The 15,200-nt window shown below is 40.4% G+C and overlaps 1 protein-coding gene across 2 annotated transcripts in view; it reads left to right on the forward strand.

Moving 5' to 3' along the window:
• The first annotated feature begins 4,139 nt into the window (after positions 1–4,139).
• The window catches only part of LOC131236807 (uncharacterized), a 49,474-nt gene continuing 38,413 nt past the window's right edge, over positions 4,140–15,200 (forward strand). Inside the window, exon 1 of one of the 2 annotated variants that reach the window (XM_058234262.1) lies at positions 4,140–4,777. In XM_058234262.1, coding sequence (XP_058090245.1) covers positions 4,504–4,777 — 274 coding nt within the window. In that variant the 5' untranslated portion in view covers positions 4,140–4,503. The remainder of the gene's footprint in view (positions 4,778–15,200) is intronic. The other variant, XM_058234261.1, reaches the window with a different exon arrangement.

Here is a 15,200-nt window from a genome sequence, read left to right on the forward strand (position 1 = left end):
TCCCCCTCCCGGTATCTAACTACGTCCGTATTCTCTTGACAGGGAGTGGTTTCGGTATTACCCGGGTGGCAACGACTAACGGTGTTTTGGACCCTAGCGAAGAAGGGTATCATTGGCCTGCATCAGGGTAAGACTGGGGCGAGCAACTTTCGGAAGCGGATTGGCTGGTGTACTACACACCACTAACCTGTCTAGTGCGTGTCGTGCTAAGATGTTCGCCGAGTTGTACGGACAGTTCAAAGGATATCAAAGTTACATGGCCCTCGTATTGATGTATTTATTATATCAACACCGTACATCCATTTCGAGAAATCATTTTAAAACTGATTCCAAAAAATGAGTAATATCAAAAGTTTAAGTGTACCGCACCAGAAATAGCCGTGGATAATGATTCTCACGCTAAAACATTCGTAGGGTCCACCATAACATTTATTTTTCATCCAATCGGTTCATGAGGTAGAAGATTAAAAAAAAATCATATTAATCCAAACTTATGTGACCCTTAAAAAGTTTTCAATGGTAGACGTTCAATCCCTCGTTGCTTTTTGAAGTGTGGTACATTCGATCTTTGGATTTGTCTTATTTTTCGGGTAAATTCTTGTGACTATCTTGCCAAATGGACCGACGGTTTGGATATAAGACATACCTCATGATGGTACCCACATAACTTGGTGACGTCAACCCACCGAAGGCGGATTGCTTCCTAGTCTCGAAGTGGGAACGGGCAGGGGCACCGAATGCCCACCATGACATAAGAGTTCTATCCACACCGTCCATCCATTTTTACATGGATTTTCATGGAAAATGACCAAAATTTAGGCAGATAAAAAGACATGGATGGCCCACACAAATAGGATTAAACTCTCATCGTTGAAACTTCTTAATGGCTACATAAGTTCTACATTGAACTGATATTTGTTTTTTACCTTCATCTAATTCTATATTACTTTACGAATAGATTGGATGGAAAATAAATATCACGATGGGCCTTAGGAAAGTTTCAACAGCAAACAACATTATCACCGCTGCTTCATGTGGTGTGGTCCACTCGAGCTTTGGACATACCTAAATTTTACTTATAATGAATAAAATTCCACGTAGAAATGGATGAACGGTGCTGATAACACCCATACATTATGGTACGCACAAAGAGCCCCTGACCATTCCCAGCGGGGATAGGATGCAAATCATGCAATCCGCGTTCCAACACCCCAGCCTGGTCGGTAGTGTGTACGCCAGCCATTCGCTTCCGCAAATTTCATAGGGTCCGGATTAGCTGTTACCCAGGTAACACTAAGACCTAGCGGGTGTTACCCTAACCACGTAGATCCCACCTTGATGATCAGATCCGGCCCGATCCGGAGCCTTGGGAGGATTTTAGTGAAGAATATCCAATCATTATTGTTTTCCTGTGGTGTGGTACACCTGAGATTTTTATCCCTCTGATATTTTCTATCAAGCCTTAAAATGATCTGTAAAATTGAATTAACGGCATAGATGAAATAAATACATCATGATGGGGCCCACATATCACCGCACACAGGGGCCTGTAGAACACCCAGCTACAGCATAGCCTAGCTGTAGCTGGCCAGGTACGTGGCGTGTAAAGAAAGAAGCGGATAGCGTACTGAGTAACTCAGTAGGCTTAGCGTAATGAGTAAACTCTTAGTGGTTCACCATGATTTATATATTTAATCCACTCCGTCCATCCAGTTTTACCTGATAATTTTAGTTCTCGAGACAAAATATGAATTATATCCAAGCTTGAATTGACCACACTACAAGAAACAGTGTGAATTGAGTGTCCACCGTTGAAAAATTCTTGTGCACCATAGAAGTTTTTTATCAAGCTTATATTTGCATTTTCCTTTCATCCACGTCTGTAAGATCTTATGAACAGGTTGAATGGCAAGTAAAAATCACTGGGGGCTAGAAAGGTTTCAGCGGTGAAAAATCATTACTACCACTGTTTCCTGTGGTATGATACAGTTGAGGTTTGGATATTCTTAAATTTTGGGTTCATCCCCTTAAATGAGTTGAAAAATCATATGGACGGCGTGGATTAAACACATACATTCACAGTGGGCGCAACTAAGTTTACTGGGTACGATAAGAGCGTACTGAGTAAATCAATACGCAATCCGATTTATGAAAAGACGAGACCAACGTTCCTCAAGCTCCGAGTTGTACGAAGGTTTAAAGGAGATCAAAGTTATATGGGCCCCACAGTGATGTATTTATTATATCTACATCGTTCATATATTTTTAGATATCATTGGACAGCATTACCCAAAAAATGAATAATATCCAAAGATCATATCGACCACACCACAAATAGCAGTAGAGAATGATTTTCACTGTTAAACATTTCATGTGGTCCACTTGATAGTTAGATCTGTCTTATTTTTCGTCTCAAGCCTTATGACGAGTTCGCCAAAAGGATGGACAGTTTGGATATAACACGTACCCATTATCAGACCCACAGAACTTACCAACGTCGTTACAGGCTTACTTGATCAAGTAACTTACGCCATAAGCATTCACTGGACTTTCGTGCATTAACACATGTCCGGTAATATATATATATATATATATATATATATATATATATATATAAGGTAATGTAGAGTTATTTCATAGTCATGTGGGGCCCACCTTGATTATATGTTTTATCTAAGCCGTTCATTCATTTTGACATATCATTTTAAGCGTTGAGTACAAAAGGTCGATATATTAAAGGTTGAAGTAGATCACACCACATGAAACCATTAGAGCTTCATGTGGTGTGGTCCACTCGAGCTTTGGACATACCTAAATTTTACTTATAATGAATAAAATTCCACGTAGAAATGGATGAACGGTGCTGATAACACCCATACATTATGGTACGCACAAAGAGCCCCTGACCATTCCCAGCGGGGATAGGATGCAAATCATGCAATCCGCGTTCCAACACCCCAGCCTGGTCGGTAGTGTGTACGCCAGCCATTCGCTTCCGCAAATTTCATAGGGTCCGGATTAGCTGTTACCCAGGTAACACTAAGACCTAGCGGGTGTTACCCTAACCATGTAGAGCCCACCTTGATGTATTTGTTGTATATCCACCCCGTCCAACGGATTTTCCATATCATTTTAGGACACAATTCTAAACCTTAACAAGATTCAAATCTCAGGTGGACCATACGATTAGAAATAGTGATGAATGATCATTAAAATTTTTTGTGGACCAAAAAAGTTTTTGATCAAATTAATCTTTGCATTTTCCCTTCATCCAATTATTCTCAACATTATCTACAGGTTTGATTGCAAATAAACATTAATATAAAAAAACTTATGATCGGCCTTTTGGAAATTTTAATGGTAAGTGACTCAATCACTACTGTTTCTCGTGGTGTGGTCCGCCTGATATTTATACTTTCATAATTCTTGGGGCCCCAAACTAAAATGGGCTGTATAAATGTATGGACGGCGTGGATATAGAAAAAACTCATCAAGGTGAGCCCTACAGTAAGGGCAAATAACACCTTTAACCTGGCCAATAGATATCTTTGTGCCTACCGCTGTGTGGGTCTACAGAGATGTCCCTGACAAATCTGCTCCGTCCAGATGTTTTGAAACACTACAATTGGACACAATGCTAAAAATCAGGCAGATCCCAAACACAATGCCAATAAAACAGTGTGAACAACAACATCCACCGTTGAAACCTTCCTGGAGTTGAATACGATGTTTATACGCCATCCAAACAGTTCATGCAATTATTACCACGTAGATAAACTGCAGGAACAAATATCATCTTGGAACAAAACGTCCCGCAGATCAATTCCCACTGTTTCATGTGGTATGGCCAAGTCGAGGCCCACTTGAGTTTTTGATCTGACTGATTTTTATAATCCTACCCTATTTTGATCTTTGAAAAAATATGGATCGAATGGATTTATCACGGCAAATCTGTCTACCCCACAGTCCCTGACACGAGATACCTGTGCCCGGTCACACGCAAGTCGCTCCCCTTTCACAGATATTCGCCCTTTTCTGACCAGTATCCGCAGGCCAACGATATGCTGCAGACGCGAGTAACACTCGCAAGTAATACCTAATTCGCAGCCCTCTTATAAATAAGGGGTGCGGGTTCCATGGATCCCCAAATCCACCGATCCACCGATCAATCACGTTGGGCCCCACAGTCAGGGATCCCACCACCTGATCTACGGAACCCGCGCCCACATGGAACGGTTCTGATGATTGGACCACCCAACATGTGGGCTCCAGTGGCGACGACCCAACCTGAAACCTGAATCCTGAGTCGTGTCGGAGGCGAAACGAACACATTCCATTCGTCTCTCAAACACCTCTACCCGGCCGTCTGACGCTTGACCCTCGACCCTCCGACCACGGCTTCGAAAATCCCGCTCACAGAATCAGAACAACAGTTAAAAAAAACAAAAAAAAAAAAAGAAAAGAAAAGAAAAAAAGAATAAGGAGAAAGAGAGAGTACCGTAAATGGTACGTCTCGGCGAACTTTGTTATTTCCTTCTCTTTCTAACCGGTCTTCTCCTCCTCCCATTTCCTCCTTTCCCTCTCTCCATCTCTGCAAAAGCAACAACAGCAGAAGCCATGAAAGCTCCAGTAGCGAAGAAGGTGAAGCACGCGATGGAGATGTTTGGTGACGTTAGGAACGACGATTATTACTGGCTTCGAGACGATTCACGCTCCGATCCGGAAGTCCTTTCCTACTTGAAAGAGGAGAATGCGTATACAGATTTCGTTATGGCAGGTTTGTAAAAAACCTAGGGTTTTCTTTTTCTCTTCTTTCTTTTATCATGCATGCGGCTGTATGGTTTCTTTTTTAATGGCTGTGATTTTATCATATCATGTAAATTTTTTTTTTTTGTTTCTTTTAGTTTGATGATAGAAATACGGATAATACTGTGTGCGCGTAGCGTGCACAGAGTCTCGGTGCGCACATCTCCCAGAGTCCAATAACGGTGGCGCGGATCTCAGTGCGCATTGCAGAAAGGGCGCTCGAAAATCTGCATTTTGAAGTTGCTTGGGAGACACCCGCTGACCGTCTTCTACTGGCGGGGGGTAATGTGTGCCGAGACTCTTGGCGCTCACAGTGCGCATTGAAGTTGTGCTCACGGAAATTTCCACTTCAATCGATGCTTGGGCCTCGTTCGTTCTGTAGCATATGCCGTGGATTGTTGACAGAACAGAAATTGCACTGGCCGGGGCCTCAAACAATCTGATTGATGACATGCAAACTGACAGAATAATGACATGGGACCAAGGTTTTAAATTGCTGTATTGGGTATCATATCATTTGCCACTGATACGGCCCTGTATCAGGCTGTTCACGGCCGATACAGCCATGTTGTTCATGATTGATGTGGTATATGTCAGGTGGTGGTGGTGGGACCTGCGGATCACTGGCAAGAATGATCCTGATTTGTCATGCCCCGGAATTTGGGTGCCGAGTAGGCTACTTGAAAACCCAAATTCCAAGCCAGTGAGATTAATTTAATTTAAAATTTAACACAACATGCATCACTATTCACTTTCAAATACAACCAACCTTTAAATTCAATGGAAATTTTATAAATTCAAACCAATATGTCATTCAATGTCCACGGGTTTCTAAATATAATGCTATCAACTATTTTGTTAAAAAGGGTGAAACAATACAATTTCTCATTGCATGAAAAGTTAACCAAGCCTAATACATATGAAAACTAAAAGAGAAGTCCTGCATGCTCGTAATACTCCAACTTTGAACCTGCAAAGCTGATGTAGAGAGAGTCGCTGACAGTTTCATGGACAAGATGGATCAGAAAAGGCTCGGTCGACGACAGAAGTGATTCAGACCGTCGGACCTTAAATCGGGCGTATCTTGCAATTCGGAATGAGTTAGCGGACGTAAAATATATGATTTTGGGGTAGAACGAGCTACTTTAGCCACCCAACCCGGCTATGCCGGGTTGCGTAAGCCGGATTTGCGAAATACCACCATATCGACGGTCGTTTCCCTATTTTAATTTCGTCTTTACTATAAATAGTAAGTTTTAGTTTGATTATAACTCTTCATCTGTTGGGCTTTAGGAGTTGTGCTCAACATGAGAAGTGCTTAGAATAATTAGGAGAACAGCTTGGTGATGCCAAATAGGACTCTTACTATTTTTGGCCAAAAACCTTGCGCACTAGTAGACACACCATGACCGTCTATAAAGAGTAAGTTTACTATTTATAGTAAGTTGCGAATTCTAGGAGTTTTAGTTGTAGTTTGATTCTGAATTCTCTCCTATTGCTTGGTATCCCTATTTAAAGGGTTGTGAACTCGTTTATTTCATTCATCAATCAAATTACGAATTTTATAGAATTTATTTCTATTTTGCTTGCTTTCTTTCTCGTGGATTTGAGAAGTCTCTATGAGGAGTCCCGAGAAGTTCCGTAGATTCGGAACAGTTATCTCCTTGAGGAAGATGGTGCTCGACCTCACTTCCTTCCCTGCGTCAAAAACTCTTTGAGTGGGGGTGAGCATAACAGCTTGTGGCATCATATCATACCCAAAATTTGAAACTTCCAAGTTTGTACATTCAAAATTCAGCAAGTAAAATTAATAAGCAGAAATCAAACATATGAAGGAAACATTAAATCGCATAGATACTTTAACATATACTAATACACTGGAATGACAAATCAATTCAATGTTAATGTCTGATTTGATCCTTTTTGGAGTAATCTAGGGTAGAGCACCTGTGTCCTTGTGTACTGATTCTTTTATGAGATGACCCTGGGCAAAGCACCCGTCCCGTGCTGATCCTTTTAGGAATGACCCTAAGTAGAACACCCATGATAATGTGTTGATCCTTTCGGAAATGACCCCGGGCAGAGCACCCATACTTGATTCACTTAGCCTTACATTAGAATACGACACATTTCAGGCCAATAATCGAATATTCAATAAATGTTAAATTCACAAGTACAACACAAAAAAAAATCTATTCCACATAACGATACATTCAGGACGAAAATAAAATCAACGTGCTACATGACTAGGATTAAAGCATATACAAGTATCAAGTGAAACATGATGACACATGCTATCAAAATCAGAATCTATGCATCACATATACGTATAAACATGGAATTAAAAAAAATAGGCAAGGATCATCCACCTGATCTGAGCGAGAAAATCTGTTGTGTTGCTGGAAATCATGTGTACACGATTTAAGTTCGATTTCCACTTACACGCAATTCTACGTGGTTATACTTGTGCGACTTGGTGCGAATCGGTGCATTTCTGATGTGAATCAATGGAGTTCTCTACATGAAAACACACATGCTGATCATACATCTATTCAACAAAGGTTTTTGGTCTTCCTGGACCGTGATCTAACAAAACAACACATCGACTCGCTGAGTTGACTCAGTGACTCACTACAATTCATACTACGACTATGAACTGTTTCGCATTAAAAGAACTAGAAGGAGGCTTACCTGCTGGATGGAATATGAGGAACCTGACTTAGCCTTGAAAACACACTCGAATTCGTAACTCAGCAAGTTGACTCGCCAAGTCGACTCAGTCGTCGAATTTCTTCCCTCTCTATCTTCTGTTTTTCTTCCTTTTTCTTGTTTTCTTCTTCCATTCTCTCTCGTTTTCTTCTGTTTCTTTCTCTAGATCATGTCAGCAAAGGGGTGTAGGAAATGGCAACTCGGAGTGGGTCACTTGCTTGTTCTTCTCTCTCTATTTTGTTTTTGTTTTCTTCCTTTTACTTCTTCTTTCTTTTCTTCTCTCTATTTCTGTCTTTTCTTTCCCCCATTTTGATCTCTTTCTGACAAAAAGCTTTATATTTTTGGAAAAACGAATTGCACAAGAGGATGTTGTGTCGGTGTGTACGGTTGGATGGCCGGTTACGAGTGGGCTTCAGATTTTACACACTGTCGCTGATCTCGATTAAAGTCTGGTGATCTAACATCGATCATGTGGGCCACACATTGCTCAAAATGGATTTCAAATCCTCTTGTTGCATGCTGTCATGGCCGGCGGCCATCGATGGAGAAGAAGGGTCGTGATAATGGCATATTCTTGTACGGTGGATGCTTCTTCATTCTGGTTGTTTGGATGGTCTAGATTGGCCATGGGAAACTTGGGGTATAATAAAATTGAAGCTTGACTCAAATTTTCCAGGTGGGTTCGAAGGTTGAGTGATTCCAACCGCCACATGCTATTGATGATGAAAACGGGATCTTCGAGCATGGTTTTTGATTCTTGGTTACTGCTGGCAATTAGTTTGGAGATTGAAAGGTTATGAATGGAAGATCAGTTGGATGGTTTACTGATTTTGAACAATTTTGATCGCAAGGAAGGAATCGTGAAGAAATGTTAGGAAGAAGGTTTTTGGTGATGAGTCCGGGTTTGCATCCTTGACAGCATGCTACTGTTGGATTTGATGTCGTTCAATGATGCTTAGAGACTAGGCTAGGATTGAATGAATCCAAGTCTTGTGGTGATTCTCACCCTCAATGTCGGAGAAAACGGAAAGAAATTGGAGGAAGTAACAGGGTGGCATGCGGAACATGGATTTGCTTTCAGAAATCGTGTCTATAGTGGAAGCTAGGTGGGGTCCATCGTGGTGATTAAGAGAGATCCAAACCGTCCATTGAGTGTGATGGTCCTGATAGGGCATAAGCTCAAAAATCATGTAGAGCTAAACTTCAGGGTGGCTGCACGATAGGAAACTAGGAGTTGAATGCTGGCCGTTGAAACTCCTATGGAAGCATGATGGATGATCTGGATCATCAAGGTGGGTCCCATTGTGATGGTTTGGAGATGGCGGTAAGTATAGGACCCATCATCCACCTCATGAAGGAGGAGAATTCATTAGGGGGAGTCGGGGCTTTCCGATTCTTTGGCAATGGCATGCATTGCATGGCAACGCACGTTGGAAGATTCTTTAAAAAAAAAAAAAAAAAACTGGTGAGGCAGTGGGCCCCACCAATATATTTGTGAGAAATCTGTGCAGTCTATCTGCCTTGTTGGATTATGTTAGGACATGGGCCAAGAAATGAGGCAGATCTAAAACTCAAGTGGGCCACACCGTAGGAAACAATGGGATTTGGTACCCACCCTTGAAATGAAAAACGGGTTGTTACAAGATCTGTTCGATTCTAATGACAGTGGGCAGCGTGCACATGGTACACCTTGATTGAGGGATCCGGATCTGGCCGTAAAAAAATGTTGATGACGGTGAGGTGTGCTGTGGTCTCGAACTTGTAAAAGGGTTCGACGATGACGAGGGTGTTGTTGCTGATCGGTTTAACTGGCAGTGATGTTGGTGGAACGGAGGATGTCTGAGTGGCGCTGCAATGGGTTTTAACAGAAAGGGGGTTCCAACCACGGAAATATATGGTAGTGGGTGGTGAGAAGAGGGTTGTTGATCGATAATGGTGGACGAGGGTTTGGTGATGATGGTTGCGGTTGTCTGAGGAAAGACAGATCGATAATGTTGGGTTGATTTGATAGGGGTGCCAATGGTCTGCAGAGGTGTCGGTGAAGATGAGATCAACACTTGATCGGCGGTGATAGTTGCGTGGTTGTCTGAGCAATGATGGACACAGACAGAACGTCACTGATGATGATGGTGCTGGTGGGACGAAAATATACCGGGAGTTGGTGTATGAAGTTGGTGGTGAGAGATTTGCAGATGGATGTTACATTGGGATTCAATGTATGCCTTGGAGAGTGGAGGAAGATCTGACCGACAAAATTTTCAGGATCAGTGGCCCAGATCAAAGATCGGCTCTGATGCCATGACAAATAATAAGTAACAAAAATGATTTTGAATAATTTTCTTGTATATTTTCTTTCTACATTAATGTTGTATAAATACAATAAAGGTGTACAAGATACAATGAACATGCACATTGGCCCTGTGGGTTTTAACACTGAGGTTATGGGTTCGAGTACTCATGTGGTGTGGGTGGGTGTGAGGGTGTGTGTTAAAAAAAGGGACACTGTTTAAAGATGAAATTCCCAGATTTTGGGGTCTTGATTAATAATTAGTGTAACGCCCCGAGATTTCGACTCTCGTGGACAACACGATAAGTCGAATTCCAGGATATTAATTTGAGTATGTCAGAGTGTAAATACTCCACATATTCCTTACAATCATATAAATTCACATTTTCATGCATCACAGCATAAATGATGGGAAAATTAAATCTCATTCCATTAAAATAACTATTCTAAGTTCCATTCACCACCGTTTTGTCAACCATAAAAATATAGTACATGCTCGGTCGTTCCATGAGACTTATTACAAATTCAAAATTCAAGTAACTATTACTAAGAAAGCAAAATAAATAAAAGGAGAAAAATCTTGTCCAAGCTGCATGGTTTTAAATGATGGTATCGGCCACTGTATCGGCCCCACGGAAAAATGATACGATACAGCATCGCGTATCAGAATCGGGCCTTGTATTGGTCAGAATTTTTTTTAGCAAAAAAATATGAAATATTATTAGAAAAACAGAATGAAAATGAGATATTCACGAATCTATCATTTTATTTTTTTTTGGGTATTTTGACCATGTATTTAATGGTGTATTGGACCATTCTTTGACAAGAATGTTGTCCTAATGGGTTGACCTAATGTAAGGTCTGGTGTTGATTTTTTCTTTACATAAACTGTTGATATATGTCATAAATTGATATCATATATTACTAATGGTCTAACATGTCCAAGAACTCGAGAAGTATCACTACTCAGTACTCACTAGCCCGTTCAGTAGTATGTATGTCGTACGTGTTTGCTTGGAGAATGTGTGTAATAGGTGAAGTGTATGTAACAACTAAAGATGTAAGTGTAGAAATACTTAGTACTTACCAATTTCCTTAAATGTGAATAATCTCTAAAAAAAACATTACTCTTAATTCTTAATAAGAACTCACCAATCACCACCAAAAGTGAAAATCTGGCTGATTGTGGTTGGTCGACTTCCACATCCTCGTCATCATCTGACTGTGCTTGTGGCTGTGCAACAGGTGCTGCTATTGTATATCCATAATAACCAGGGCCAAATGGAAAGAATAGGTTAACGAAATCTGAGGAAGAGTGATCTGACTAGGAACTGACCCTAATCCCAAGTAAGGATATCCACCAGCACCAGACGAATAGCCATACTACTGCTCGTACTGTTGAGACTGTGATACTGATGACGAATAACTTGGATTTGGATCCGGATATCCATATCCATATTGATGATCGAAAGGATTACTTTAACATGAAAGTGGCGCAACCTACTCTGTGTATCCGTAAGGATTGTTTCCATAATGTCCGTAAGCCTCCTGATGTCCTGGTGCTCCATGAGTGCCACTGGTGCCAGCCTCTCCAGAATGCTCCCCCTCCCCCCCCCGGGCTGGCTGTATCGTGACTCAGTACACTCATAAGTCCGACCTTGTGTACCATGTCGGTGCTCATCAGTCTCCCGATTCGTAGACGGCTGTATGGTGTGTTGAGCAACACAAGCAATATGTGCATTACTACCACCATCACCATCATTGTCACCGCTATGGCTATCAATTTGAGTCGCACAACTATTACGTTCACCTTTGTCAGCTTCTTCAATAATAGGCTCTGGAGGACAGCTCTGAGCGGTTTTTGCAATGAGTTCTGGGTATTCAAGTTTCTCACTTTCAGTTGCTTCTTTGCCTTTTTCCCTTTGTTCAAGCCATGGAAGAAGAGGGCCATCTTCAGCAAAAATATAGTCCAAATTTATTGGACAATATTGCGCTTGGTTGTTAGCTTGCCCTCTTGCTTTCTTCATGTTTTTCAAATGCAGCCTCACATTATAGTAGATAAATACATTTTTTTGCTCCTTTATCTACTTCAATCGATTCTGTTGCTTAGTGTGGATGTGAGCGAAAGTGCTCTAATTTCTTTCACAACTAGCAAAAGATGTACATTGACTCAAGATTCTTATTGCAATATTCCGCAGCGTAGGTGCACTTTCTCAATAATTGACCCACCATTGAGCTGCATAAATAACAAAGAAATATATCTTAATATCATATATTAGTTATTTAGTTTATTAAATTTGTAAAAACATACTTTATAGTTTATAACTTAATACACCTACCTGGATTGGTTCTTTGTATTGCAGCTCGTACAAGTTGGTCTCCAAAGCTGCCCATTGTCAGTTCAGACACTTCTACCTGTGAAATAGTAGCTAATAATAAGTACCACAAGTCTCAGACTCTACACAATACAATCTACATATGTAAATAATTAGTAACTTCATTAATAACATCAACCTGTCGGTTAATGTTTGGCTCCAACCTTTTTATAACATTCTTTAAACCGAGAGTAATCTCATCAACATCTTTATATGTAGTCGCATATCGTAATTGTGGGTTTAAAAAGAAGCCTGGAAGTTGATTAAAAGAGAGAACAATAAAACATATTAAATGTTCAACATTACATAAACAACCAAAGGAAAAATAATAACTAAATTTAATCACTGTATGCAACTTATGTTTACCTGCTGCGTGGAGATCATGATGAAGCTGTCTATTCCATGGCCTATCTATGAGCTTCCAATATTCCTTGTAGTGTTTACAATCACGTTGAATTGAAGCTTCATAAAGAAAGCCCATCGTCGGTCTATCATCACTTTCCACCAGTCAAAGAACCTTAGTAAAATGTTCCATTGCTTTCATAATTTCTGAGACTTTTTTCCAATATGTGGTCTCTTATAATGGCACACATCTACACAGGCGTGCCACTTGTCTTTTGTCCATACTTCGAGTTGAGCCATTGTCGAGATGCAACCATCTCGCTAAGTGCCCCTCTATGATTGTACAAATTCTCCATGGCTATGAAATTTGTGGCGAATCTAGTCGCCCCAGGCCTCAACAACTCCCACCCACCTGTGAATTTTTTCATAAGAGCAATTATTCAATTGTGATTGTAAATATATGTTGTGATCAATCTTGCCTTTTCAAACGGTATCGATACATTAGGCTTCTTCCCAATATCCTCAAGGATGAGATCAATGTAATGTGCTGCACAAGGTGACCAAAATAGATGATGCCTCTTCGCCATAGGATGTGTTCCTGCTAGTTTATATGCTGCCTCATTATTAGTGACAATTTGCACCACATTACTTTCCCCAATTTCTTCTACAATTCTATCCATTAGACCAACTATATGCTTTGCATCCTTCACTTCATCTAATGAATAGATGTCTCTAATAAAGACTGTACCCAGGTGGGAGTAGGCCATGAAATTTATCATACTCAATCTGGTTGGGCTAGTCCAACCATTACACATGATTGTACATCCTCTACTTGCCCATATGCTTCTAAATGATTGTACACAAGCCACATTTCCTGGTACACTTGATTTGAATACTTTGAATCTAGGTCATAAGAACTAAGGGCTTTAATCCTAGGTCTCGCATCAGCCGTTGCATCCACAAACACCTGAGAGTATGGGCCATCGACGATATATGGAGGAATACTATTGTCTAAGAACAACTTTGCAGCTGCCTTTCCAAGATTATCTACTATTTGCTTTGACCACATGTTGCAATTTCTTCTACGTGCTAGTGGCCTTTCTAAACACTGTTTCGTCACCAGGAGGTGCTCGTGGCTCCCTCTCGTCATCAAGATTGTGAATATGAGGGGAGGGGTTAGGCTGAGAAGGGTGTGACTCTTGTGACCGCGTGCTAAAGGCATGACGTAACCTCGGCCTAACACCCCCAAATAATCATATGCTATCATGCCCACTACCAACACCACTCTCCCCACCCACATCACGAACCAAACCAATCCTCCCAAACATTCGACGTTGCTCCTCATCCTCACGGTGAGCTCGTAAACTTTCCCTCCTCGCAATCGTCATCTCGTTATTTGAATTCTCCCCCGACTCAATGTTCTCATCAGGCAACGATGTAGGATCCCCAAACACCTCTGCTCTACATTGGTCAAGCATAGCCTTCTTCTCTTTCTCCCTTATCGCCTTTTTACCTTTAATTTCTTCTAAGTTCTTCATCTCCTCCCTTACTGCCCAAGGGACACTTGGACACCCTAAAACTTGAGCCTTTTGATGGGCTAAGTGTTGTTTTAATCGGGTTATGCCCTTGCTCACACTGCTATTGCAAAACTTGCACATTATTTGCTGTCTACTCTCACCTATCCTTACACGATACTTCCACCCTACATCTTCATTCTCATTTCCATTTCCAGTCATCCCAACAAATACAATTATACAACAATGGCCACTGTAGTACTTTACAATCTGCACAAGCCATAAAGCCACAAACAAACACCACAAACAATAAAACAATGTATTATCAATTTGCATCATTAAGACATCAACGTATTTTAAAAAAATAATGAAAAAAAATAAAAATCTAGACATAATTTTTGAAAAATTGTGACCAAACTACTCATATATGATTAAAAAAAAAAAAACAACTTAAAAAATCCAAAACAATAAACTTACCCCCCCCCCCCCCCCCCCCCCCCAAAGAAATACATTTGAAAAAAAACACAATTTTTGAAATTTCCATAAATCTCAAAATTCCCGAAAAAAGAGCTACATTTTTTCTATCAGATCTGATGTGTAGGTCTGTTAAAAAATGCATGGCCTCTCCAGATCTATGATCAGAAACATCAGATTAAAAAAAAAAATTCCAAAAATTATATATTTTTCAACAGATTTAATAAAAAAAAATCAGTTAGATCTACATAGATTTGATCGAAAATGGCTAGAGAGTACAGATTTGAGATTAGATTCAAAAAACAATTTTCGAAAAATATAAAAAATTCGGGCGTAAATGCCCAAAAAATTAAAAAAACCCCAAAAAAGCTCAAATTGATCTTCAAAACTGATTTTTTTTTGGTAGATCTAGTGGTCTAATAAACATAACGATGGATTAAAAGAAGGATCGGCAACAAAAAATGGAGTTTTTAAAAACCTATTTTCTGATTTTTTCAAAACCGGCCCCAAAATGTTTCGATCCTTCAAATCGGCTTAAATTTGATGTTTTGATCCTCCAAGCTGTTGTTAATGGCGTCAAAAATCACTTAGGAATGATTTAATCGAGGTATTGCAGAGATTGGAGCAGAAGTGAGGGAGAGAGATCGAAAAGGGGAAAGAAAGGGCCGGTTTGGGCCTTTTATACGTGTATTG

This window comes from Magnolia sinica, chromosome 2, assembly GCF_029962835.1.
Source record: "Magnolia sinica isolate HGM2019 chromosome 2, MsV1, whole genome shotgun sequence".
Classification (NCBI taxonomy): Eukaryota; Viridiplantae; Streptophyta; class Magnoliopsida; order Magnoliales; family Magnoliaceae; genus Magnolia; species Magnolia sinica.